This window comes from Balaenoptera acutorostrata, chromosome 19 (assembly GCF_949987535.1).
Source record: "Balaenoptera acutorostrata chromosome 19, mBalAcu1.1, whole genome shotgun sequence".
Classification (NCBI taxonomy): domain Eukaryota; kingdom Metazoa; phylum Chordata; class Mammalia; order Artiodactyla; family Balaenopteridae; genus Balaenoptera; species Balaenoptera acutorostrata.
The window spans coordinates 14,920,288-14,946,260 of NC_080082.1; the positions used below are offsets into that span (position 1 = coordinate 14,920,288).

At 46.0% G+C, this 25,973-nt stretch overlaps 1 protein-coding gene across 2 annotated transcripts; it reads left to right on the forward strand.

The window, feature by feature from the left end:
• Nucleotides 1–10,989: 10,989 nt before the first annotated feature.
• Nucleotides 10,990–24,690, forward strand: MARVELD3 (MARVEL domain containing 3). Of its 2 annotated transcripts, none has more exons than XM_057534413.1 (3): nucleotides 10,990–11,423; nucleotides 13,922–14,049; nucleotides 23,161–24,690. In XM_057534413.1, the coding sequence occupies exons 1-3, from the start codon at nucleotides 11,020–11,022 to the stop codon at nucleotides 23,796–23,798; spliced, it is 1,170 nt and encodes a 389-aa protein (XP_057390396.1). In that variant the 5' UTR covers nucleotides 10,990–11,019; the 3' UTR covers nucleotides 23,799–24,690. The 2 variants fall into 2 exon arrangements, with proteins under 2 accessions (XP_057390396.1, XP_057390395.1); XM_057534412.1 differs by lacking the exon at nucleotides 23,161–24,690 and adding an exon at nucleotides 17,848–19,300 and having other exon boundaries at nucleotides 11,012–11,423.
• The last annotated feature ends 1,283 nt before the right edge of the window (nucleotides 24,691–25,973 follow it).

The following is a 25,973-nucleotide window of genomic DNA, read 5'->3' on the forward strand; positions in this document are numbered from 1 at the left end:
AAAAAGAATAGGGACGGGACCTGCACCAGTGGGAGGGAGCTGTGAAGGAGGAAAGGTTTCCACACACTAGGAAGCCCCTTCACTGTCGGAGACTGCGGGGGGTGGGGGTTGGGGGGGAGCTTCGGAGCCACGGAGGAGAGCGCAGCCACAGGGGTGCGGAGGGCAAAGCGGAGAGATTCCCGCACAGAGGATCGGTGCCCACCAGCACTCACCAGCCCGAGAGGCTTGTCTGCTTACCCGCCGGGGCGGGTGGGGGCTGGGAGCTGGGAGCTGAGGCTCGGGCTTTGGAGTCCAGATCCCAGGGAGAGGACTGGGGTTGGCTGCGTGAACACAGCCTGAAGGGGGCTAGCGCGCCACAGCTAGCCGGGAGGGAGTCCGGGAAAAAGTCTGGACCTGCCAAAGAGGCAAGAGACCATTGTTTCGGGGTGCACAAGGAGAGGGGATTCAGAACACTGCCTAAACAAACTCCAGAGACCGGTGCGAGCATATCAGCGTGGACACCAGAGACAGGCATAAAATGCTAAGGCTGCTGCTGCAGCCACCAAGAAGCCTGTGTGCAAGCACAGGTCAGTATCCATACCTCCTCTCCCTGAAGCCTGTGCAGCCCGCCACTGCCAGGGTGCCGTGACCCAGGGACAACTTCCCCAGGAGAACACATGGTGCCTCTCAGGCTGTTGAACGTCACGCCAGCCTCTGCCACTGCAGGCTCACCCTGCATTCTGTACCCCTCCCTCCCCCTGGCCTGAGTGAGCCAGAGCCCCCAAATCAGCCGCTCCTTTAACCCCCTCCTGTCTGAGTGAAGAACAGACACCAGAGGGCGACCTACATGCAGAGGCGGGGCCAAATCGAAAGCTGAACCCCAGGAGCTGTGCAAACAAGGAAGAGAAAGGGAAACCTCTCCCAGCAGCCTCAGGAGCAGCGGATTAAATCTCCACAATCAACTTGATGTACCCAGCATCTGTGGAATACCTGAATAGACAACGAATCATACCCAAAATTGAGGCGGTGGACTTTGGGAGCAACTGTAGACTTGGGGTTTGCTGTATGCAACTGACTAGTTTCTGATTTTTATGTTTATCTTAGTATAGTTTTTAGCTCCATTGCACAGCAAAGGAAACCATAAAAACGACAAAAAGACAACCCTCAGAATGGGAGAAAATATTTGCAAACGAAGCAACTGACAAAGGATTAATCTCCCAAATTTACAAGCAGCTCATGCAGCTCAATATTAAAAAAACAAACAACCCAATCCAAAAATGGGCAGAAGACCTAAATAGACATTTCTCCAAAGAAGATATACAGATTGCCAACAAACACATGAAAGGATGCTCAACATCACTAATCATTAGAGAAATGCAAATCAAAACTACCATGAGATATGATCTCACACCAGTCAGAATAGCCATCATCAAAAAATCTACAAACAATAAATGCTGGAGAGGGTGTGGAGAAAAGGGAACCCTCCTGCACTGTTGGTGGGAATGTAAATTGATACAGCCACTATGGAGAACAGTATGGACGTTCCTTAAAAAACTAAAAATAGAGCTACCATACGACCCAGCAATCCCACTACTGGGCATATACCCTGAGAAAACCATAATTCAAAAAGAGTCATGTACCAAAATGTTCATTGCAGCTCTATTTACAATAGCCAGGACATGGAAGCAACCGAAGTGTCCATCGACAAATGAATGGATAAAGAAGATGTGGCACATACATACAATGGAATATTACTCAGCCATAAAAAGGAATGAAACTGAGTTATTTGTAGTGAGGTGGATGGACCTAGAGACTGTCCTACAGAGTGAAGTAAGACAGAAAGAGAAAAACAAATACTGTATGCTAACACATATATATGGAATCTAAAAAAAAAAAAATTGGTCATGAAGAACATAGGGGTAAGACGGGAATAAAGATGCAGACCTACTAGAGAATGAACTTGAGGATACGGGGAGGGGGAAGGGTAAGCTGGGACAAAGTGAGAGAGTGGCATGGACATATATACACTACCAAACGTAAAATAGATAGCTAGTGGGAAGCAGCCGCATAGCACAGGGAGATCAGCTCAGTGCTTTGTGACCACCTAGAGGGGTGGGATAGGGAGGATGGGAGGGAGATGCAAGAGGGATGAGATATGGGAATATATGTATATGTATAGCTGATTCCCTTTGTTATAAAGCAGAAACTAACACAACATTGTAAAGCAATTATACTCCAATAAAGATGTTAAAAAAATTTACAAACATATGAGAAAAAAAAAACCCAATCGAAAAATGGACATAAGACCTAAATAGATATTTTTCCAAAGAGGAAATACAAATGGCCAATAACCACATAAAAAGATGCTCAACATTGCTAATTATTAGAGAAATGCAAATCAAAACTACAATGAGGTACCACCTCACACCGTCAGAATGGCCATCATCAAAATCTCTATAAATAACAAATTCTGGAGAGGATGTGGAGAATAGGGAACCCTCGTACACTGTTGGTGGGAAAGTAAATTGGTACAGCCAGTATGGAAAACAGTATGGAAGCTCCTCAGAAAACTAAAAATAGAATTACCATATGATCCAGCAGTCTCACTCCTGGGCATATAGCTAGACAAAACTCTAATCCAAAAAGATACATGCACTCCTATGTGCATAGCAGCACTATTCACAATAGCCAAGACATGGAAACGACCTATGTGTCCATCAACAGATGAATGGATAAAGAAGATGTGTTACATATATACAATGGAATACTACTGAGCCATATAAAAAGAACGAAATAATGTCATTTACAGCAACATGGATGCAATTAGAGATTGTCATATTGAGTGAAATAAGACAGAAAGAGAAAGACAAATACCATATGATATCACTTATATGTGGAATCTAAAATATGACACAAATGAACCTATCTACAAAACAGAAACAGACTCATGGACATAGAGAACAGATTTGTGGTTGCCAAGTGGGAAGGGGTTGGTTGAGGGATGGTGTGGGAGGTTGGGGTGAGCAGATGTAAGCTTTTATATATAGAATGGATAAACAACAAGGCCCTGCTGTATAGCACAGAGAACTATATTCAGTATCCTATGATAAACCATAATGGAAAAGAATATTTTTAAAAAAGAATGTATATATATATATATATATGTATAATGGAACCACTTTGCTGTACAGCAGAAATTAACACAACATTGTAAATCAACTATCCTTCAATTTAAAAAAATCAAAAAAAGATGAGTATTTTTGACAAGACAAGGGATTTCTCTCGTGAGGGGGGAAGTGGGGAGGTGCTGCTGGGAGAACAGGCCCTGAAGATCTGTACCAGAGATGCCGCTTCTATTTTTCATGTCTTTATTGATCCCCTTCCTCTTGAGCCTATAAATATGATTTAGTCTCGTCCTTCCAGAAAAATAGTCTCCCTTCCTTCTGGCCGTGGCCTGTCTCCTACTCTTCTCATGCAAGAGTGCAATCCGGTTCCTTCTTAGCAACTTCATGATCTAGCCAAACTCACTGACACCGTCCAAATACAATGGACACTTTCCAATCTTGAAATCACTTAACTTCTCTATGATAAAAAATGTTTATAGCTACCAATATCTGACATTCAATGAGCACTTGACATTCTTTGAGTATTTGCCTTTCATTGAGTATTTAACATTCAGTGACCATGCTCTCGGCCACTTGGCACTACTTACTGATCGGTTGCCCCTTCTTGTGTATAAACAATATACTTCCTTAATATTGCCTAAATCCACTTCCTCTCCATCCCCAATGCCAAGGCCTTGGCTTGAACCAGCTCTCCCTCCCAAACATCCTGGAAGGTTATTTCTATAACAAATTTGACTGAGGTACTTCCCTGATAAAAAGCCATCTCTGATGGTTCCACACAGCCTGTAGTCACAAACCTAGTATGCACGCCAATATGCAAATATTTATTTATAAATTATATCCGTGTACCACTGTACTAATATATTGCTTATATTTACATATCATAAATCAGATATGGAAAAAGAAATTCCCAAAGAAATAGCATTTACAAATTAAATAGAAGTTCTCATTTCTTTCCCTACACTGTAGTGGAGGTTGTATGTGCTTGCTCAGAAACCAGAGACCCACAGTGGTTAAGTCCAAATACATACGGCTGACTTTCAAGGATTCTCATGATCTGGCCCCTGCCTATCTCTTCTGTCTCTTCTCCCTTTGCTTCCTCTCTTGCTCCTAATGCTTTGGTCCAAATGGAAGGATTTGAACTGAAAGCTCCCCAAATCTGCCTGCTTTCTATTTGCTGCCCTCTTTGTTTAGAAGGCTGTCCCCTGCCTTGGCTCCCCAAGCCCCAAGTCCCTCCGTCTTATTTATTCCTAAAAGCTTTCATCCGGCACTCCTTCCTCTGGGAAGCTGTTTTTTGGTTACTCCTGCCTCACACTCCACCTACACCCCATGCACATCTTTTCTTTTGCAGTAAAACACAATATTTACTTCTCTGCCTCTTTCATTAAGCTGTGAGCTCTGTAACAAACTGTCTTGCTCACTTAGGAGTCCAGAGTGACTGATAAACAATAACAATGACAATAATAACAGCTAATACTTTTATAGTGTTAATATATGCCAACTACTGAGTCAAGTTTGTTGCACACATATTTGCTTTATTTAATCCTATGATATGGGTATAATTATCCCTATTGTGCAAATGAGGACACTTGGGCACAGAGAGGCTAAGTAACCTCCCGAGGTCATTTATGTAGTATGCAAAGTTCAGAAAGTACTGAACTAAACTGAACTGCCTCCTTTCTATCCACCTGTGATGAAAGAAGTATAGTCACCCAGGCCCAGGAGAGGGTGTATAGTGTGGGCTGCCCCAGCGTGAGCCTGCGCTGCCCCCTGCTGGCCAGCTCTGCCCTCTCTGCAGGCTTAACCAGCTCAGAAGTGCCCCCTGCCACCTGAGCTTGAGGGGTAGACGGAGCCAGAAGGTCACGTGGAGAATATACAGGGATGTCCCCTGATCCACACACCTGAAGGCCATCTCCCTGATAGAGATGCTGAATGAAACCTCTCAGAGTTAGAACTGGGAAAGTAAACTCTCTGCCACCAAATGCCGTAGAATTTACCCAAAACCAATACAAATGTTTATTTTATTTATTTTTTTTTAAAGGATTTTCTTATTTATTTATTTATTTATTTATTTATTTATTTTTGGCTGTGTTGGGTCTTCGGTTCGTGCGAGGGCTTTCTCCAGTTGCGGCAAGCGGGGGCCACTCTTCATCGCGGTGCGGGGACCGCTCTTCATCGCGGTGCGCGGGCCTTTCTCTATCGCGGCCCCTCCCGTCGCGGGGCACAGGCTCCAGACGCGCAGGCTCAGCAATTGTGGCTCACGGGCCCAGCTGCTCCGTGGCATGTGGGATCTTCCCAGACCAGGGCTCGAACCCGTGTCCCCTGCATTAGCAGGCAGATTCTCAACCACTGCGCCACCAGGGAAGCCCCCAAATGTTTATTTTTTAAGAAAAAAAAATTAGGTAACTATTTGGATTATTCTTACATTAGGCTCTTCTTTAGGAGAAAAAATTGAATGCTAACTTAGATTGGTTCGCATATGGGTTGCCCCATGGAACGATTGAAAAATACAGACGCCCAGGCTCCATCTCAAGCCTGGTAAGCCGGAAGCACCGGTGCTTTACTATTTCTCCTCATGTCACATTTTTCCGAACCCCCAAATCTCTAAGACCATTTAACATCCCACTTTTCCAGTTTAAGCAAAGGCAATGCCTTTCCATTTGTGCTTCAGTAGAAAATGATGCTATTTTTTCAACTCTGTAAATTGTAGGTAGTTGATAAGTGATGAAAATAAAATTCTTGCCTGTAGACACGCAAGTTCTACCCTGTCTGACAGAGGTTCAACTGATTTTCCTTTCCCTCTTTGGAAGAAATCAGTTTTGCCTCCTTTGTACGTTGATTCCCTTATTCCTGATCTATGATGAGTCTATCTTCAGATTCTTTTCTGAACCTGTTGTAACATTTGCCTGATTCCCTCATTGATTATTGAGGTAAATAAAATCTTTAGCATGTGTTCATCTTATATCTGAATGAGAGTTGTGATTTTATCTTTTTTGGAAAATTACCTTTCATACACCAATGGCAAGTATTTTCCTTTTCCCTCCTCTTCAGTCATCTGCTACCTGTGCTCTTTGCTTTAGTTGAAAACTCAGAGGGTTTCCTCAGAAAAGAGCCGCTGCCCTTATAACCTTCTACCATATGCATAACGTCTAACCAAGCATTCCTGGAATAATAGTGGAATGACCAAAAGATGTTACATTTTTCAAGGCAAAAGTGAGCTCAGGGCATTGGTTCCTAACCTTCTACAAAAACTAAAATAAAAGGACATAAACTTTAAATTAAATAAAAACACCATATTTTCATTGGGCTCTAACTCTGAAATATCTTATTTACTTATTTCTTCCTTACCTGTGTTGTTGATGGATTTATTAAAAATTACACACATTAGGATTGTTTTACTTTTAATGCACTTTATGCCATCTTGTACCTTATTCAAGATGCTATGGAAAATATAAGGCCCCTGTCATCTTCCTGAGTACACAGATTCATCTAAGAACCGATGTTATTCACTCAACAATTACTTATTGAGCAGCAACTGTGTGCCATGCGTAATGGCAAAGACATCGTCCCAGGGGGCTGGCAGACTAGAGAGAGGAACAGACAACACAAATCAATGTATAATTTCAAACTTCGAGACCCACAGATGAAATGCATGTTTTCCATTCTTCCCCTCACTCTCACAGCTTTATGCCCAAATTTTTAGTTGGGTACCTAGCTACACTTCCCAGCTTCCTTTGCAGTTACTTATGGTCATGTGACTATCTTCTGGCCAGCCAGATGTGAGCAGAAGTGATGTCTCCAACTTGTTGGTCTCGCTCTTAAAGAAATGAGGAGAGCCCTTACCAATCCCTAATTTTCTTTCCTTCCTATGGGCTGAAATGTCAACACAGTGTTGACATTTTGGACCTTGTAGATGAGGGCAGCATCTGAAGAGTGACAGAACAACAACATAGAAGGAGCCTGGACTTCCAAGAACTTCACAGAGCGGAGCCACCAAATGGGCTCGGACTTTTCCAAGAGAGAAATAACTTTCTATCGTGCTTAAGATACTGTTATGTTGGGTCACTGGCTCATCCAGCCCATCTTATAACCTAGCTCTGACAAGCCTCAAAGGAACAGGGGATACTCTGAACATGGAAGTTAACAGAACATTCCTGTGTGGGGCTCAGGAGCGAGCATTCTCCAAATGAGGGAGCATCAAGGGAAGTGAGATCTTCAGGAAAGAGGCAGGTCAGGCCACGAGGCACAAGATGAAACCACAAAGACTGATGAGCATATCAGCATGTTTCTCCTGGTGTCAAAAGCATCCCAGAGGCAGCTGGAAGGGACTCCCACTGGCCAAATTTGGGAAATTTTAAGTATCAAAAAATTAATAGATTATAACACATTATTAGGGAAAAATTAATAAGTCTATCAAGTTAATATAATAGTCTGACTCTGTTTTTGACATCTGACTGCTGACATCTTTCAAGCCCCATCACTCCCCTTCCCCTTCTGTCCCACATCTGAGCAAGCTGATAAGAAAGCCCAGGTACGCCCTTGACAACGGCAGGAAGTTCACACCATGCAAGTTCTACTCCACACATAAGAACCTTCACCCCAGTCCTATTCCCAAATTACAATAAAACCCCAAAGCTAGTCACCTCTTCCTGCTTTCTCAAGCCATTTTCAAACCAACCTGGGAAACTGTTCTGCTCTCACCAGAAAGCCTCATTATGTCAGCAACAAACATACCCCATTGGTGCATTTTTGACATCATCAGTCTTGACATTGGAACCAAATTGGGGGTCGGGTGTACAAACTGCTTCTGCAGGATGATCACAATAGATGGAAGGGAAAGTTCTTCATTATAGAAGAATGCCAATAAATCAATAAATATAGAAAGACTGATAGAGTTAGAAACTACAACTCTGCAACCACCACTGTAATAATTCATTCAGGCAAGAAAGGTTAAGAAGGAACATATAGTCTCAAAGTTATTAAATACAAATGGAAGGGGTTTCCTTTAAAATGGAGAATCTGATGGACATCACCTTATCCAAGTGATCAAATGTAACATCACCAATAATGGGACAAACTGACATCTGTGCCTCCTGATAGAACATACAAAGAAGGATATAACATCACCTATCTTAACATTCCTGCCAAAAGTGTTAAACTAGAATTTAATCATAAGGAAATGATCAGACAAATTCAAGTTGAGTAAGTAAGTATTTAGTGGGGAGAGTCATGTGTCTGGAACTTACACTCCAATGTTTCATCAAAAAAAGTTTACAGCTATATAGAGAAAGATAGAACGAATGTGGCGAAATAACAATGTTTATCAAGGTAAAGATACAAAATAAAACAAAAACAAATGAAACAAAAAGGTAAGCTGGTATGGGGGTTTGTTTACTCAAAAAGAAGGTTCCAGAGGCCCAGAGGGAAGGTCTGAGAGAGAAAGGAGCTTGCCACTTCACAAACCATCCTGCGTCTGCTTGTTCACAGAACTCTTCTCTAGCCATAGCTGTCCCGGGTTCAGACAGGGTTTTGTGCAAATAAATATTTGTAGAAGGTCCCAGGATTTGGCCCCATCTTCTCCAGTCTGGGAAGAAAGTCTGGTGGAGCTCACAGGAGTGCTTCTGTGGGATGGGGGTTGGTGTCTGAGCAGACAGGCCTGGTGACCCCACCCTCCTGGGTTTCCTCCTACCTCACTCCTCACTTCTTAATCCTCTTGCTTTTTAGCTCTAAATGTTAGTTTTTCCCTGAGGCTCTATTCTAACTCCGTCTCTCCTTAAAAGAATGACATAGCTGTTGAGGTTACGACAAAAACTAGTTAGACCCTACTGGGCCCAAGATGGCAGAAGATTCGACTTCCAGTAGACCTTGAGCCTCATTATATGCTTACTGTAACACGTTAGCATATGCTAAATGACACACCCCCAGGCGCCAGGACAGTTCTGAGACCAACCGTAAAAGGCCAAAAAGTGGACAGCGGCCCAATTCCTGGAAATCCCCACCTCTTCCCCCCAAATAGTTCAAATAATCCTCTCACTCCTTAGCCTGTGGAATTACCCAGCCCATAAAAACTAACCGCCCCATACTTCGGGGCTGCTCTCTCCTTCTGAGATGGACTACATTCTGCCTATGGAATAAACCTGCTTTCACTTTACTTTCCTGCACGAAGCCAAGGATCCTTACCTGGTGGCCTGTCCCAGGAACTCGCCTGAGACCTGGGACATGACCATCCTCTCCCATTTTCCTGCAACATCTTTACAAAGGATGAGGAAGAAGGTAGTCTTCTCTCCCTCCCTACTTGTGCTTTGATTATAAATATGTAGCCCACTTAGTTCTCGAGGCAGAGCCCTCTTGCCTGCTCGCCTGTATCCTTCACAAGCATCCTATATTAACAAATCTACATCTTACCTATCACTTTGCCTCTCGCTGAATTCCTTCTGTGCCGAGACAAAGAACCTGAGCTTCGTTAAGTCGTGGGACGAGTCGTGTGGTTTCAACACATCCAAAATGGAACTCTCCAAGTTTCCCCAAACCTGGTTCTCTCCAGTCTTCCCATCTCAGTAAGTGGTACCTCCATCCACCCAACCTTTAAGTTATTCCTCCAAACTACAACCCAGATCTGTCCACTTCTCACCATCAACTCAGCCACCATCACCCCTCACCTGGATTTCTTCAGTAGCTTCCTAACTCATCTCTTGACTGTGCTCTCAGGCCCACGCAGTCCATCTTCCTCCCAGAAGCCAGAGTAATCTTTATTTTCAAAAAAACGTAAATCAGAGCAAGCCACTCAGTGTTTCAAAACACTTCAACATTTCCCCGTTGCTCCTTGAAAATGAAGATTCTTCACCATGAAGACCCTACACCATCTCCTGCTCCACTTCTCAGCCTCATCTCATGCCCCCTCACTCCTCTCGCAGTGACCTTCTCTTTTTTTTACATTAAAAAATTTTTTATTGGAGCATAGTTGATTGCAGTGACCTTCTTGTACAGCTCTCTGCATAAGTCAGGCTTTCTCTCTTTCTGGAACATTCTCTCAGCTCTCCTCAAGGCTGCCTCCTTCTCTTCTAGGACTCAACTCAAATGTCCCCTTCCCAGATCTATATAAAGAAACCTGCTCCGTCAAAATTTAGACGTCAAATTGTCTTCTCTGTTTCTTGCCAGTTCTCCTTTTCCACTCACGGTAGAATGGACGCACCGTACAAGGAGAGTTCATTGCTGGATCTCCCGCGCCTGCTAGGCTAGGGGCTCACACATATTCGTTGAAAGAATTCATTAATAGACGGCAATTTTGTATGTTTTTAAATATCCTTCCTTGGTAAAAGAAAAAGCTGCCAATTCCGTGTGGTTCATCATTTTTAAAAAAAATTTATGAGTCCAGGACTCTTGGATGAACTGGCCTCAAGTCCCCTACAACACAGTTGTTGTAAGGATAGCAGGAAAGGGAGGAAGAGAAGGACAGTGGCTGGGGGGCCGGCTGGGGGGCTGAGTGGACGGACGGGTGAGAGAGCGGATGGTTGAACACTCTGGGGAAGCATACCCAAGGTGCTAAGTTGAGAGCACAGTTCCCTCGGCAGCCCATCTTGAGGGGTCGCGAAGCGGATACTTCAGGGCCGACGGGCACGGCGGGAGGGCGGTAGTCCCCTCCTCTGTGTGAGGCAGCAAGACCCTCCAAGCTCGCGCCCCATCCAGGCGCACGCGCGCCCAGACTCCGGGCCGCGCTCAGCGGCGTCCCCGGCCGGCGCGCGCGCTCAAGTGAACGCTCTCCGGGCCCGCAGCGGGGTTAGTGCGCGTGCGCGCAGGTGAGCGTCCCGCCCCACCCCGCCCCGCCCTGCCCCGCCCCCGGGCTTGGCCACCTGCCGGGGAAACTTGTGGATTGTTGCCCTCGGGTCGCTCCGGGGCGGGGACGCGGAACAGAGCCATGGAACATACGTCGGGGAATCGCGAGTCCCGGGCCCGGCCGAGAGAGCGGGACCCAGACCGGCACCCCCGCCCGGACCGAGACCGCCACCCCGAGAGACAGCGGGACAGAGCCGGGGACCGGCGCAGGGAGAGAAACGGGGGCGGGCGGAGGGACGGGGACCGGGACAGGGGGAGGGACCGGGACAGGGGGAGGGACCGGGAACCCCGCCAGGACAGACACAGAGCCGGGGACCATCGTAGCGGTGAACAAAGAGTTTGGGAACAATCCCGCCAGAGTCGGACGCGAGACGGACCCCGGCGGCCGACCTGGGACGCGGCCCCGCCCCCCTGGCCCGCGCCTTGGGAAACCCCGGATCCACCGCCCCTGCGGAAGGAGGGCCTCGGACGCCGAGGACCAGAAAGGTGAGGTGGGGCAGCGAGGGCTCTCTACCTCGCCCCGGAGGAAGCCTGGGTCTGAGGCCAGTCTGCGCGGTTCTGCTGTCCCGGCTACTTGTCCTGGGAAGCTGGTTTAAAGGAAATGCCATTCTTCCCTTTTGAGCTCTTAGAGGTGACCTCGGAGTGAAGGAAGACCTTACAGCGGCCCGCCCCCCACACACACCCTCCTTGACCTGAACCTGATGAACAACGCAGAGACCTACCCCCCACCTCCCTCCCCCCTCCACCCCCTGTCCCCCAGCCCCCCTTTAGCAGTGGCAGGACCGGGGACCAGGTAAAGAGGAAGAGAGGACTTCAGGACTAGAAAGGGAAGGGGTGGGAAGGAGATTGTGTGGGTTGGGTTAACCTGAGGCCCCTCCCTGACCCCCACCCATGTGGTCACAGGACTGCCCCTTGGGGCTTCAGACCCTTGTCCTGTGCCCCAAAACCAGCCCTCCCCAAAGTCCCGTTCCCTGGAGGCCCAGGCCTATAAAAGACCAATGAAAAGCTAATAGTTTAATGTGTAATCCCTTCCAGGGGTATATGCATTTCAAAACCAGACAGCTGGGAGAAGATACACTTTTAGCCAAAGAACTGAATGTACCTAAAACTCTGCACAAAAGGGCAGAGATTTTTTCCCCCCTTTGTCAGTGAGGTCTTTCTGGGCAGCCTCATTCAAATCCCATGATTGTTTCAGACCCCACCCTCCTGAATGAACAAACTTTGCCATCACTACCTTGTAGAACAGAGTTCCCATAAGGCCTGTGGGGTGAAAGCATCATGATGTTCTGGAAGACTGTGAACTGGGAGAGGGTAAGGATGGAAGGAAAGAGAGGCGGTGGTCCTAGACCCCACTCCCTCTAGGGAAGTGGCCTTTTTTCCATTGCACATTCCATCCAACTCCACAAATATTACTGAATGCCCAGATTAGATGCCAGGCCAAGAAGGAGACAGGCAGGTACTGGAGTGATGACTGCCTTCTGGTTTTTGCCCTCGTCCCTAGGAGGAGTCCAGGCTCCTCTCTGCTATGGAACTTGGAGGCTTAAGCCCAGTCTCTCTTCTGGTTGTGTCCACACAGCGGGAAAGCTATTATCCTGAGTTTATGTTACATTATCTAGAACTAACTAACCAAACTGTGACAAAGGGTGTACCCAGTTACAGTCACAGGCACTGGCTACTGTCTCCCTGCCTAAAGCCACACTGCATTGCAACTGCCAGGCCTGGGAGAATCCAGAGCTTCGTGTTTAGGTTTCCTTCTAAACTGGTGTCCTGGTCCCCCGTCCCCACCCCCGCCAAGCCCCAAAGCTAGTGAAGGGAATACTTTTGCTTCTTTTGCTCACAGTTGGTGGTTTAAAACCAAGAGCAATTTATTTCTGTCTCTCCTCCACATAACAAGCCTGTATTTAATGGATGGGAGGTAGGGCCAGGGACTACAGGGATCTACTCACGGTGTCCACAGGACACTGACAAGTAAACAGGCCAATTTGCAGCACCTGTGAAACGTGCGACTCCAGCAGGGGACAGACACAAAGAGAACAGAACTGGGGCCCTGATTGGGCTCTGGAATGTTTCCTGGAGGAGATAGCCTCAAAGCTGAGTTCTGGAGAAGGAGCAAGAGGCTGTCTCAAGCAGAGAAGTAGTTTCCACGGTGACCTAGAGGCATGGGAATGTGAGTCATCTTTTGGGGCGGGGAGAGGGGCAGTTCACTATGGCTGTGTCTGTGAACATGAGGTTGTGAGTGGAGAGAGGTGAGCACGGGCCCTCCCTTGCTGTGCTTAAAGTTTGGACTTTATAGATTTCAAACCCAAAAAATACATGGTGAGATCTATGTTCTAGAAGGATCCCTGGAGCCCAGCTAGCAGAATGCAGCCCCCACCATTCACCACTGAATCTTGGACAAAGCCCAGGATGTGCTGGATAAAGTGATAGGGAAGGGAGGGGGTGGTGAGGAGAAGGAACAGAATATTCCAGGGCTGGCAGAGGAAGAGGGAGAGATGTGAAGATGTCCAGAGTTGTCTGTACCACCCATAGCCTAGAGAATGACTGCGGGTTCAACTCTTTCCAAAGTAACAAGGGAAGGAAGAGATTGCCAGCCTGGGCATCAGTCTTGTGAATGCAAACTAGTTTTGAAGAGGGCCTGGTCCTCACTGAACTGAAAAGCTCCCCCAGGTGGCTCCCGGCTACCTGTTAGATACCCTCCCCGCAACACACACACACCCTCCCCCACAGGCCAAGCCAGCATGGGAGGCGGGGCTCAGAATTACTGAGATAAGTGACGTGCTTAATTAGCAGAACTGGGCCAAGTGTTTGGATGCCTTGTATAGCCACTAAACCAGAAAATTCTCTGGAGTATGAAATCTGTGGCAGATTTTCTGTTCTGTGCATTCTTTAATATCTGAGCCCCGCGTGAGGTGTCCAGAGTTCTAATGCTGAACAAGCTATTGAATTTGAAGCCCGCTAATGGCCACACATGTGTTTGGTTATAGCGAGCCCGCTTCAGGGAGATATCCGCTTTCGACCCCCAGGCCTGGACTCGAGGAAGTGGAATATTACCAGTCAGAGGCTGAAGGGCTCCTGGAATGCCACAAGTGCAGATACCTGTGCACCGGGAGAGGTGAGCCATTTTGAAGGCAGTTTGACCAATTACTTACCGTTGCTGGTGGTTCTGGATGGGGTCCGAGATGATGGCGCAAAAATTCAAGCTGACTTCCCTTTTGGTTTCCTCGTATTTTCGTTTTCATACCTGCGTGAAGTTCACACTTTCTAAAGAAGGGTAGGAACATCTGAAATGGGCAGCTAGGTTTCCCGTGTTTCTCCTCGGACGGGCCTGGGTGTGGTGAGGCAGTCGTGCCTGCAGTTTTCAGAGCCAGCTCTGAGTTGCCGGCTGTCAGAGGGGGGCCCCTCTGGCAAGGCGGGCCGAGTTAAAGAGAGATCACCGGAGATGGCAGCCAGGTTGAGCTCATGCCTCAGGACAGGAGATCCGATGCCTAAACCTGCCATCATGGCTTTTAAATGTTGTTGACTGAGACCCACAGTAAGAAATACGTTTCACATTAAGAACAAGTTCACAAGTGCGCGCATGTGCACACACACGTCATGAAACAATACGCCATCACCTACGAAGGGCAGTAACTTCTGTTTCACTGAAAACAAACAAAAACAAAAAAACCACACTTATTAGAATCCACAGTATGAAGAACACTTAAATAATATCATGTGTCAGCTCCAAATGTGGCTTCCCAGAGTTCCCATCCTAGCACCAGGCCTGGCCTTGCCAACAATGAAGAAAATCTGGTTTGTCAGGGTGAAGAAAATCTTACCCTATGGCTCACATGATTTGGTAAGAAATTTTCCTCGGCTACCTATGACTAAGAGGGGAAAACTTCTTGGCCTAAGGGGGAGAAATCATGGAACTTATACCTGAAAATGTCTCTCTTTTTTTTTTAATTTATTTATTTTTGGCTGCATTGGGTCTTCATTGCTGCGCGCGGGCTTTCTCTAGTTGTGGCGAGCGGGGGCTACTCTTCACTGTGGTGCGAGGGCTTCTCATTGCGGTAGCTTCTCTTGTGGAGCACAGGCTTTAGGTGCACAGGCTTCAGTAGTTGTGGCACATGGGCTCAGGAGTTGTGGTTTGCGGGCTCTAGAGCATAGGCTCAGTAGTTGTGGCACACGGGCTTAGTTGCCCTGTGGCATGTGGGATCTTACTGGACCAGGGCTCGAATCCGTGTCCCCTGCATTGGCAGGCGGATTCTTAACCACTGTGCCACCAGGGAAGCCACTGAAGATATCTCTTAGAATGATTACAATGAGATACGTTATTATGGGATTATGTAGAACTTTCATTGAAGAGCTCTAGGCAGTCCAGGTACAAGAATCCTCGCTCTAGTTTATGTATGTTGGCACACCCCGTTGCTTTTAATTCTCTCAACAACTCCTGAGGCTCAGAGAGGTACAGTAAGTTATACAAAGTCACACAGCAGTTAAGTGGAAGAGCTGGAATTGAAAGTTAGAGCCTGACTCTAAGGCCTGAAATGGTTTACGTGCTTGACCTTCTTTTCTTGATGATATAAATAATAGGAATAAGCCAGAGGCTCTTTAACAGGTTTCTCTCTAGAGGTATTCTTCTTCAGCAATTGATTTACCAAGAGGAGAGGGCAGAGCTTGAGGCCCCTGATTTAGCTTGAATTGCTTCTGGCTATTTGGTTGGGCCTAGATGTTGGGTTTCTGAGTCAAGATAGTGAAAGGATAGTTCAGCAGTCAGAAGCTAACAAATGAGGGCTTATAAAGATCTCTGGACACGCAGGGACCCATATAAATACACAATGCTGTGTTGTGTTGAGAGCAACAGCCATTAAACACTGGGAACTTGTCTCAAACAGGAAATTCACACCTGGGTAAAGGTCACCTGAAGATTTTCAGCCTCGTCTTAGAGTAGATCTTTTGTGATTTCTTTTCCTCATCGGAGAAATCATGTCCTCCTCCAGCAAACTGGCAAAAATGGGAGGCAGCTGTGGCTCTCTCTAACTTTCTAGGGAGATCCTGCAGTTTGGGCTGAGTCACCCTTAGGAAGTTCAGTGGAACACTGACAAAAAGAGATAAGCCCCGAATTCACGGTTACCGGCAAGACTCCTCAGCTACTAAAGTCTTTAAAGGCTGAGGATAAAGATCAGATAAACAGCAAGTACAGACGTCACATGTGCATATCAGATCACTAGGAATCTTGTCATTTATAGGTTGTGTTATAGGTTTATTATTTGGAGGGACTGGTGAGGAATTACAAGTTCCCTGGGGAGAAGGTACAGGGCCTGCTCCCCTCCTGGCTCCTTCCGATTTGCATTTGGAGCAGCTTCCCCTTTCCCTTTTGTCCTTTTCCTCTTCCTTTAGACCTTTGGTGCTCAAATCATGATGGAGAAGATCGTAAAAGGAGAGCTAGGCCAGTGTAACAAGGAAATTGTGAAGAAGAAGAAAAAAAGAAAGGGTGATGTTTGCATTCAGCTTGATGCAAGGGCTTGATGTTTGCCTTACTTGCAAACCATCCTTAAAAAATTTAATTTCATTCTCTCTCCAAACGTTGTAATCGCTATAGTCAGTGGTGCTGTCTCTCACTCAGAGCCTGGAGGTTTAGGTTTTGAGATGGCTTCTCACTGCCAGTGGCATTGACTTGTGACCACACTGAAAAGGTTCAGAGGGACAGTTGTGGGAGTTTTGCCCCCCAAACTTGCATTCTCCGTCCCCCTTTTATATGCTTATTTAATACCCTAACTCAGTGTTTATGGGACTGAGCCTATGTCAGCACGTACAACTCCCAGCTCAGAAGCACCCAGCTTTATATTATGCTGAAAAAAAGAAGCAACACACAGAAGAGTACATTAACTGTATGATTTGCATGAAATTCGAGAAAGACAAACCTAGTTCCTAATGGCAGAGAGTAGATCAGTGGTGGCCTGAGGAGGAAGGTGAGGGGTTGACCACAAGGGGTGACTAGGGAACTTTCTGGGGGGATGAAAACAGTCTATATCTTGATTATGATTACATGGCATACACAGTTGTCAAAACTTACTAAGCTGTTTGCTTAATGCAGGTCATTTTGTTGTGTATAAGTTATATAACAGTAAAGCTGACTTTAAGGAAAGCAGCCAGCTTTGGTGGAAGATCTGGGGCTCTTTCATCGTCCAAGGTAAAGCAGCCAAGAGTCCTGAAAAAATCCAGCCCTGGGAAAATATCACAGCCCAGATTTGCTCTTTAGGGAAACTAAAAGAAAACAAAATTAAACTTTAAAACATACTTATTGAATTAAAGTCTAAGAACAGTAAAACCAGTTATGTTTCTCTAATTCAGTAAGCCTTATAGGTTTAATTAACTTAACCTTTCCTATCCCTAATACATGTGAACCACGGTTAACATTCTGATGGATAACTTCCATGTTTTTCTAACGTCATTATATTTTTTAAGCACTATGATATAAGCTCCTTCAAATTTGGAGAAGTTTCCTCTTTCAAACTGAAGATGGCCACAAAACATATCTAAAGAGGATATAACTATTTTTCAGTCTTTTTGGCAGGGAAGGGCTAGGGCAGAGAATGTTCTTGCCTTCCATAAAGGACACCTTTCTTTCTGCTCACTGGCCTGATTTCTGCCCCCATCGTCCTGCAGCCCACCTGGGGCAGGCTGCTTTGCTCTTCTGAGAGTTACCCTTTTCAGTCCACAGTACCTCTGACATCACTTCTGGAGACCACAGTTCCTTGCTACCATCTAATGCTAATCATGCAGCTTTGGCTGCTCAGGCCTTCCAGGGGGCAGAATAAAGAGCTGGCTGTGGTGTGAGCTGCCACCGGGAAGATAAGCCTCAAGGTGGAAGTCTCCAAGTGCAAAGTAGCTTCTCTCAAAATGGTAACACGCCCTTCTTTTGCAGCCTGCTGCCAAATGCTGGAGGTTCTCCTGAACTTGCTGATCCTGGCCTGCAGCTCTGTGTCTTACAGTTCCACAGGGGGCTACACGGGCATCACCAGCCTGGGGGGCATTTACTACTACCAGTACGGAGGGGCTTACAGTGGTTTCGATGGTGCTGACGGGGAGAAAGCGCAGCAGCTGGACGTCCAGTTCTACCAGCTAAAGCTGCCCATGGTCACCGTGGCAATGGCCTGCAGCGGAGCCCTCATGGCCTTCTGCTGCCTCCTCATCGCCATGGGCGTCCTGCGGGTCCCGTGGCATTGCCCCCTATGGCTGGTGATTGAAGGCTTGTTGGACGTGCTCATTGCCGGGGCCTACATCCCAGCCTTGTACTTCTACTTCCACAACCTCTCGGCTGCCTACGCCTCTCCCGTGTGTAAGGAGAGGGAGGCGCTGTACCAGAGGAAAGGATACAGTGGCTTCAGCTGCAGTTTCCATGGGGGAGACATAGGTGCTGGAATCTTTGCCGCCCTGGGCATTGGGGTCTTTGCCGTGGGGGCCGTGCTGGCCATCAGGGGTTACCGAAAGGTTAGGAAGCTGAAAGAGAAGCCTGCGGAAATTCTGGAGTTTTAGGCTTTTTAAAACGTTCCGAAAAACTTGAGTGATGGAAGTTACTCTGAACCACTGTCTTTCGTGGAATATTTTGCTGTAGAACCTGCCAGCCCTTGGAAAGTAACAGACCAGTTTCAGTTTGCTGGGCCTAGCTCCAGGGTACATGCGGCAGCACTGCCTGATGTCATAAACCCTGGTCCTGGAGCCCTCTGTTGGTGAGGGACTAACCAAAATTACTTTAAAAAGCAAAAACAGAACAACAACTAAAAACAACCAAAACTAGAGCCCAGGACCCACAAGGAAAAGGCATATGCGGCAGCAAAATGCACTTCTTGAGTGAATAAAGGGAGATGATAACCAAGTGAATTTGAAGAACCTTATCCTCAAAGCTCATGAAGAGCCACACAGACATGAAAAAACATTTCAGCCTGAAGTTCTCTAAACACAGCTGTCTTAAGCAGATTAGCCTCGAAGTTTTTCCTCACTGAACTCTAGGCCCTTCACTTCCTTAATGCTCTGGATGGCAGGGGTTGGGAATGCCTGGGAAACTGCTGCTGTAAGATAGAAGCTGGAGGGAGACGTGGGCTGAGGAAAGAGGAATCAGATTAATTCACTGGGTTGCAAAGGAGGTATTCTAACAAGCCCCTTACAATGGCCTTGAAAGCTCAATAAGTGTTTTGTACCTCTTGTAAATGTACCATTGTACGACGAATTCAACCCGACATCTGGAATTCAGGATCCATCCAAAATTAAAGAAAGTAAAATCTTTCCCAGGAGAAGTATGCTACTTTTGGCCAGACAACTTCATGGGTTCTTACTGCATGTTAAATTAGGACTTATGGCCCATTATAATATATTCTTGGTACAAGTGAATATGTTCTTTGCTTTATGTGACTGCAATAAAAATCCAAAGAAAAATTTTAATTTGGAGGTGATGGTTCTCTTTACAATACGTTTATAATATTATTTTCTTGTCACATTTAAAAGGTGAGTTCCATTTGGGTTTACGAAAGGAAATATATATAGTTGCTTGTATATGATTAGAAAACTTCTTGAAGAATATATAAGAATGTATTAACAGTATTTGCTTCTGGAGAGGAAATTTTAAAAATTTTTTTCATTTTATGTAAGACTTGACTGCACATGTCTTAGTCTTATTTTAGAAAAAAAGTTTTAATTTGATTTGCTTTCCTCAGTTTTTTCACATTTACAGTGAAAAGGCAGATAGTAGATGTTTAGTTAAGCAGAGTATTAAATGATCAGCCACAAAAGCAGCCTCACCCAAAAAGATGCTATTTTACAATAAAAATCTCCTGTCTGTTTCAGTTTCCACTTCCCTCTACAGTTTATCCCTCCATAGGGATAAACTGCTAGCTCTAGTAGGCCACTCTTTTCTTTTCTCCTGATGTCTGTGAATCTTTCTGCACTAACAGCATGCTTGGAAATACTTGAACCTGTTCGATGTTTTCAACAAAGCCAGGTCAGGCCTGGCTGGTGCTCTGATAATATCCAGTGGCCGTATTTCTTCATCATTGGCCCCAACAACAGACCATTATTCCTCTTGACTGTTGCAGTCAGTGGAGTGGTTGACAAGGTCTAGCAATAGATATATTACATTTCAGCCCGGCAGATATGTGCTGCGTGGATTATGCCGCTGCTGTTTTGGCAGAATCTTGTCCCAGAAGGAAACATTCAGGTTGCCCACGTCTTGTAGTAGCACAGTATCCCTGCTTCCCTTCAGGGGGTGAGAGATTAACTGCATGCAGAAGGAAAACCAAGGCAGAGAAAGGTGTTGGGTGGGGTAGATAGCTACTCCCAGTGAATTAGAATGATGTCTGGGTCAATTAATTTGCCCTGCTTGTAAGGAGAGAGTAGCCAGTAGCTTATGGTGCCTGGGAGGAGAGTGGGCAGTTCTGGTCTGATGTTATTTTCAGATTTAAATTAGAGGAATGTAGGTTCGGGGTGGCGCAGTGGTTGGGAATCCACCTGCCAATGCAGGGGACACGGGTTCGAGCCCTGGCCCGGGAAGATTCCGCGTGCCAAGGAGCGGCTCAGCCCGTGTGCCACAACTCCTGAAGCCCGCGCGCCTAGAGCCCGTGCTCTGCAGCAAGAGAGGCCACCCAATGAGAGGCCCGCGCACTTCAACGAAGAGTAGCGCCCGCTCGCCGCAACTGGAGAAAAGCCCGCGCGCGGCAACAAAGACCCAACGCAGCCAAAGATGAAAGTAAATAAATAAATCTTTAAAAAAAAAAAAAAAATTAGAGGAATGTAGCTTCTCAACTGTCAGAACCCTTAACTGTGGCGTTCCGTGGACCTCCTAGGAATTTGTGTGGGCCCAGCAGGAGATGGAATCAGCAAGCCCAGTAGCTGTTGCCTAAGTACATTAGACATACTGGTCTTTAGCTGCCCAGTTTATAAACGTTGTGGTACCCCCTTGTGTATTAGAGGGTTTACCTGACTTCTGGGAAACCATGCTTTTCATAAATTTGTCCCTTTTCTTTTTTTTTTTTTTTAATATTTATTTATTTATTTTGGCTGCACCGGGTCTTAATTGCGGCATGCGGGATCTAGTTCCCCAACCAGGGATTGAACGCCAGGCCCCCTGCATTGCGAGCATGGAGTTTTCCCCACTGGACCACCAAGGAAGTCCCTGTCCCTTTTCTTCTTAAATCTCTTATTAATCCTTCATTTTTTTTTTTTTTTTTTTGGCTGCATTGGGTCTTCATTGCTGCGCACGGGCTTTCTCTAGTTGCGGCGAGCGGGGGCTACTCTTCATTTCAGTTCCTGGGCTTCTTATTGTGATGGCTACTCTTGTTGCGGAGCACGAGCTCTAGGCGCCCGGGCTTCATTAGTTGCAGCACGTGGGCTCAGTAGTTGTGGCACGCAGGCTCAGTAGTTGTGGCATGCAGGCTCTAGAGCGCAGGCTCAGGAGTTGTGGCTCACAGGCTTAGTTACTCTGCGGCATGTGGGATCTTCCTGGACCAGGGATCGAACCCGTGTCCCCTGCATTGGCAGGTGGATTCTTGACCACTGCGCCACCAGGGAAGTCCCCTCTCCTTCCATTTTATATATGTTACTGGGTAGCATCACCGTCCACTTGTATAACATTTTATAATTTTCCAGGTATTTTCACATACTTGCTTTCATTTGGGCCTCATCCCAGCCCTGTGGGATAAGACAGGGAGGCATTACCTTCATTTGTCAGATGAAGTGTCTGAGGCTTAGTCAGTGACTTGGGCACGGTCACAAGGCAGTAAAGAGCGGGGATGTGAGCCTGGCATTCCCACTCTAGGTTCATATGCTTTTCTCTTCATTCTCATCTCTGAGCCCTGAGAGAACAACAGGAGACCTTCTCCCAGGAAGACGCCTAATGAGAGGCTGGGGCCCCTGTCAGTGACAAATGAAAGGTGACTTTGGACAAGTCGACATTCATCTCCATTCACCTGTTGGCTTCCGCTGCCTTGTGGCATTTGTGGGTTCCTTAAACTTGTAAGGAACTTGACCCCCCAAGTGAACAGGCCAAGTATCCAGCAGTAGGATCCTGGCTGAATAGACTGGTCCGCCCACACAGCGGGGTTGGAGGCCACGTAACAGAGCATGTGGACACGGTAGGAGCTGATCTGAAGACATCTCCAGGAAGAGTAAAGCACAGTGCAGAGCAGTGGGTGTGGTATCCTCCCTGTGACACAAGCAGGGAAACGGGGGATGAAATTCGGAGTTGAGTGCTTTTACTTGCATAAACGAACACTGGAAAGTTGTATTAGAAAATAATGAAAGTGGTTGGGGGAAAACAGGGTGGACAGGGACGTGGGTGATTTTTCTCAGTTTATGCCCTTTTATGTCATTTTGATTTTTTTAAACTTTAAAATTTGAAATAATTATAGATTCACAAAAAATTGCTAATATAGAACAGAGATCCTGTGTATCCTTAACCCGGTTTTCCCCAGTGGTGACTACAGTACAAAATCACAACCAGGAAATTGACACTCTCCAGAGCTGAGTTAGATTTTACCAGTGTTACATGCACTCATGTCTGTGTGAGTGTAGGTCTGTGCGGTTTTATCACCTGCATAGATTCGTGTGACCACTGCCACAATCAGCTACAGAACCGTTCCATCATTGGAACATCCCTAGTGCTCCCGCCTTAGAGTCACACCCATCCCCCTCCCGCTCCCCCAATCCCACTCCTCCCTGACAACCACTAATCTGTTCTCATTTTGAGACTGTTATGTAAATGGAATCATACAGTATGTAACCTTTTGAGACTGGCTTTTTTCACTCGTCATGAATCCCTTGAGATCCATCCGAGTTGTTCCGAGTATCAGCTGCTCATTCCTTTTCATTGCTGAGTAGAGTTTCCCCTGGGGATGGCTGTACCAGATTGTTGAACCATTTGCCTGTTGGAGGGCATTAGGGTTTACTGTGACATCTGTGTACATGTTTTTGTGTAGACCGAAGTTTTCCTTTCTTTAGGATGAATGCTCAGGGGTACAGTTGCAAGGTCACATGGTAAGTGTATGTATAGTTTTTAAAGTAACGGCCCAAATTTTTTCCACAGTGGCATTTTGATTTTCAAACATGAGTATTAAAAAACAAAAACCAAGGATGTTAATGTTGCGTCTGACCATGTCCTCACAATCAGGTGGTATTTCTCTTGCCTGACCTAGAGAGCTTTCCTGGGTGAGTGACGTCAGTGTTAAATTCCCAATCTCTCTCCTCCTAGGTGTGGTACAGATAGTGGAGGTGATATTGAATGGGATGGTTCTCATGTGTATCGTGGCCTCCTACTTTGTCCTTGCTGGATTCACTGCCAGCTTTGCCAGCGGCGGTGGCTTTGGGAACAACTATTACTCACCGTTTGAGGGCACTGAGCTGGAGCAGGTTCGGCAGCTGGACCAGCAGTACACGATCCTCCGGGCGCCCCTGATATACAGCGGCGTGGCTGTTTCTCTGGGGCTGGGTGTCCTCACCTTGAGTGTTTTACTCCAAGGAGCCAAGAGTCTGAACAGACTGCCGGGGAAGTGGCTCCTCTTGGAGGCCGCCTTCAGCCTCCTCGCGGCATTGGGCTACTGCGTAGGCATCGGCATTTACCTCCACGCGGCCTTGCGGATCAATGCCACAGACACCTGCAGGACAAGGGAGAGGGCCTATGCCCGCAGGGGTCTCACCTGGATGAACTGCCAGCTGGCAGGCACTGATGGAGCGGCAGCCACCTTTGCTTGTCTGCTGGTGGTGATGTATGGTGCCAGCGTGGTGCTGGCCCTGCGGAGCTACCGAGAACAGAAGCGGTACAAGGACAGCCAAGAACAGCACAGCAATTATAATGAGGCACCAGAATACCTGTGGTCTGGGATACTCTGAGATCTACTACTGGGACCTAAAAGTCAACCCAGCTCCCTTGTTTCTCTCAAAAACCACATTACACAAATGTGGTTTTCATGTGTACTTGATTTTATAAATGTTCCCCCTGGCACCAATGCAAAGCTAGATGATCATCCCATTTTCCTATCAATGTCTTTGTTGGCTGAGAGCTAGAAAAAAAATACCTCCACCTTTGCTACAAAGAGCGACATTGGAAGTTTGCATATACGCTTATGGTTTGGCTCTCTTACCAAATGGTAAGGTAATAATACTAGCTAAGTAGCCAGAGAAATTCTGAAAGATGAGAACAACACATCAGGGGTAGCAGGCCCAGTGTTACAGTGCAAGTAGCTTGCCTGACCGAACTAAAGTCACTAAGAAAAACATGCCGTTTCCCCCTGTATTTGATCCCAGGGGAATGATTATAAAGCATTTGTGTGATTAGATTCCAAATGAGTAATTACATTCTGGCACTCTCCTGGAGGAAAACTCTCCTGCCCATTCGACAGTATACCATGACTGCTTGGGTCCCAGAGGCTGGATCCCTGAAACCTGAAGACAGGTAGGTGCTTTTAGCATGCATGTTCCTCCTCGGGATTCCTGGCGTAGGGCTCAGAGAAAATGGTTTTTGCCACCTTTCCAAGCTCCTTGCTTTCTTGTTTCAAGTCATTTGATTGGAATTCACTTTCCTGAAATATTTTATAATTTCCTGAAATATGACGCCTCCAAATAGTGAGAAATAAAATTCATAAACTTCTTAAACGTGTTATTCAGCTGAGTACAAAGATAAAGCAGTTGATTTTACTAGACTATACAGGCATTCTGGAGCCTTCTTTACTTCTGCATCCCTTCCAGCGCCCTACAGAGTAGGCCTTCAAAGGTCGATTGTAATCTCTCACGATTCTGAATTGTTTCCATAATGTAACAGATCATTAACACTGAATCTCAAAAATAAAGTTCTTTCAGTAATTTTAACCTAAAGTTTTATAGCTGTTCTTATACTTTACAACTAGTCTCAGATATTCCGTTCATGTAAGATGCAACTAGAAATATACATGTTCTTATTATAAAGGATAGTTTTTCTAGTTGCCATCTTCTTTCATAACATTGTTTTATTTTCATATTATAAACGAGATTAAACTATTAATAAGTTCAAACCAAATTTTTAGTACATTTCTAAAAACAGCAATTTTGACAGAAATCTCAGACTGTCTATATACAGTTAGTAAGAAATCAGCAAACGTAAGCCCGTTTCAGTGTATGCCAAAGTGGCTATTAAAAAAATTCAGTCAATGTCATTTTCCTCTGATGTGTGTTGGCCATTTTTACCCCTGCATGTTTGCTGACTCTTTTCCCTGGAATATATTACCTTTCCTCTCTCCTCTTGAATCCTTCCTATTGCTAGTTCTTATAGAACCTATCCAAGGTGAAGGATCAAAACTAAACCTCAAACAGAAATGGGAAAATATCTAGATTCTACTTTTACAAAAAGTAAAGCTTGGCGGAAAACAACAACTAGAAGTCTACACTGCTAGCTTAAAATACAAACCCCAGTGCCACAGAAAGCTGCTCCAGCACCTTAGCCCGAGGCAGTGGTTGGAGTCCCGCAGAGTTTTCGCTGAGTGGTAAGACAAGTTTAACAGCAGCAAAAATCAAACAACCCATTTCCCACCCGAACCCCCCAAAAAACTTCCCAACACACACTATTCTCACCTAGGATTTATTCCCTGAAACATACCCTGAGTGGATCTTTGCCCATGTCTGGGTCTGGGGCTTGGAAAAATGAGGACTTTGGCCACTGTGACCCCAGTGTGGTACGCTGGCCCAGCTACAGTACTGCTCCCAGTCAGCTCCTCTCGATCACTGCAGCAACATTCAAAATGCCTTAGCAAAACCTGCCTTAGTTACTACCACTTGGCAGGTCAAGATTTCTTACTCACATTTTACAGATGAGATGAAGGTTCAAGAAGGCTAAGTGGCTCCCCCAATGGTTGACATTTCATCGAGTGCTCACCGTGCCGGGTCCAGTACTGAGCTAAGGAAGCATTTGTTGACATCCTCTCATTTTAGCTCACAGCTGTTGAGAGAGAGACTATTATCTCCATTTAACAATCGAGAAAAAAACACCTCACCCTTGGAGAGGTGAACTTGCCCAAAGTTAAATCTTTTAAAGTA

Coding starts and splice junctions, on each gene's coding strand:
- MARVELD3 (XM_057534413.1), top strand. CDS start 11,020: ATGGAACATACGTCGGGGAATCGCGAGTCCCGGGCCCGGCCGAGAGAG. Junction 11,424..13,921: donor GGACGCCGAGGACCAGAAAG/GTGAGGTGGGGC, acceptor GTTTGGTTATAG/CGAGCCCGCTTCAGGGAGAT. Junction 14,050..23,160: donor ATACCTGTGCACCGGGAGAG/GTGAGCCATTTT, acceptor CTCTCCTCCTAG/GTGTGGTACAGATAGTGGAG.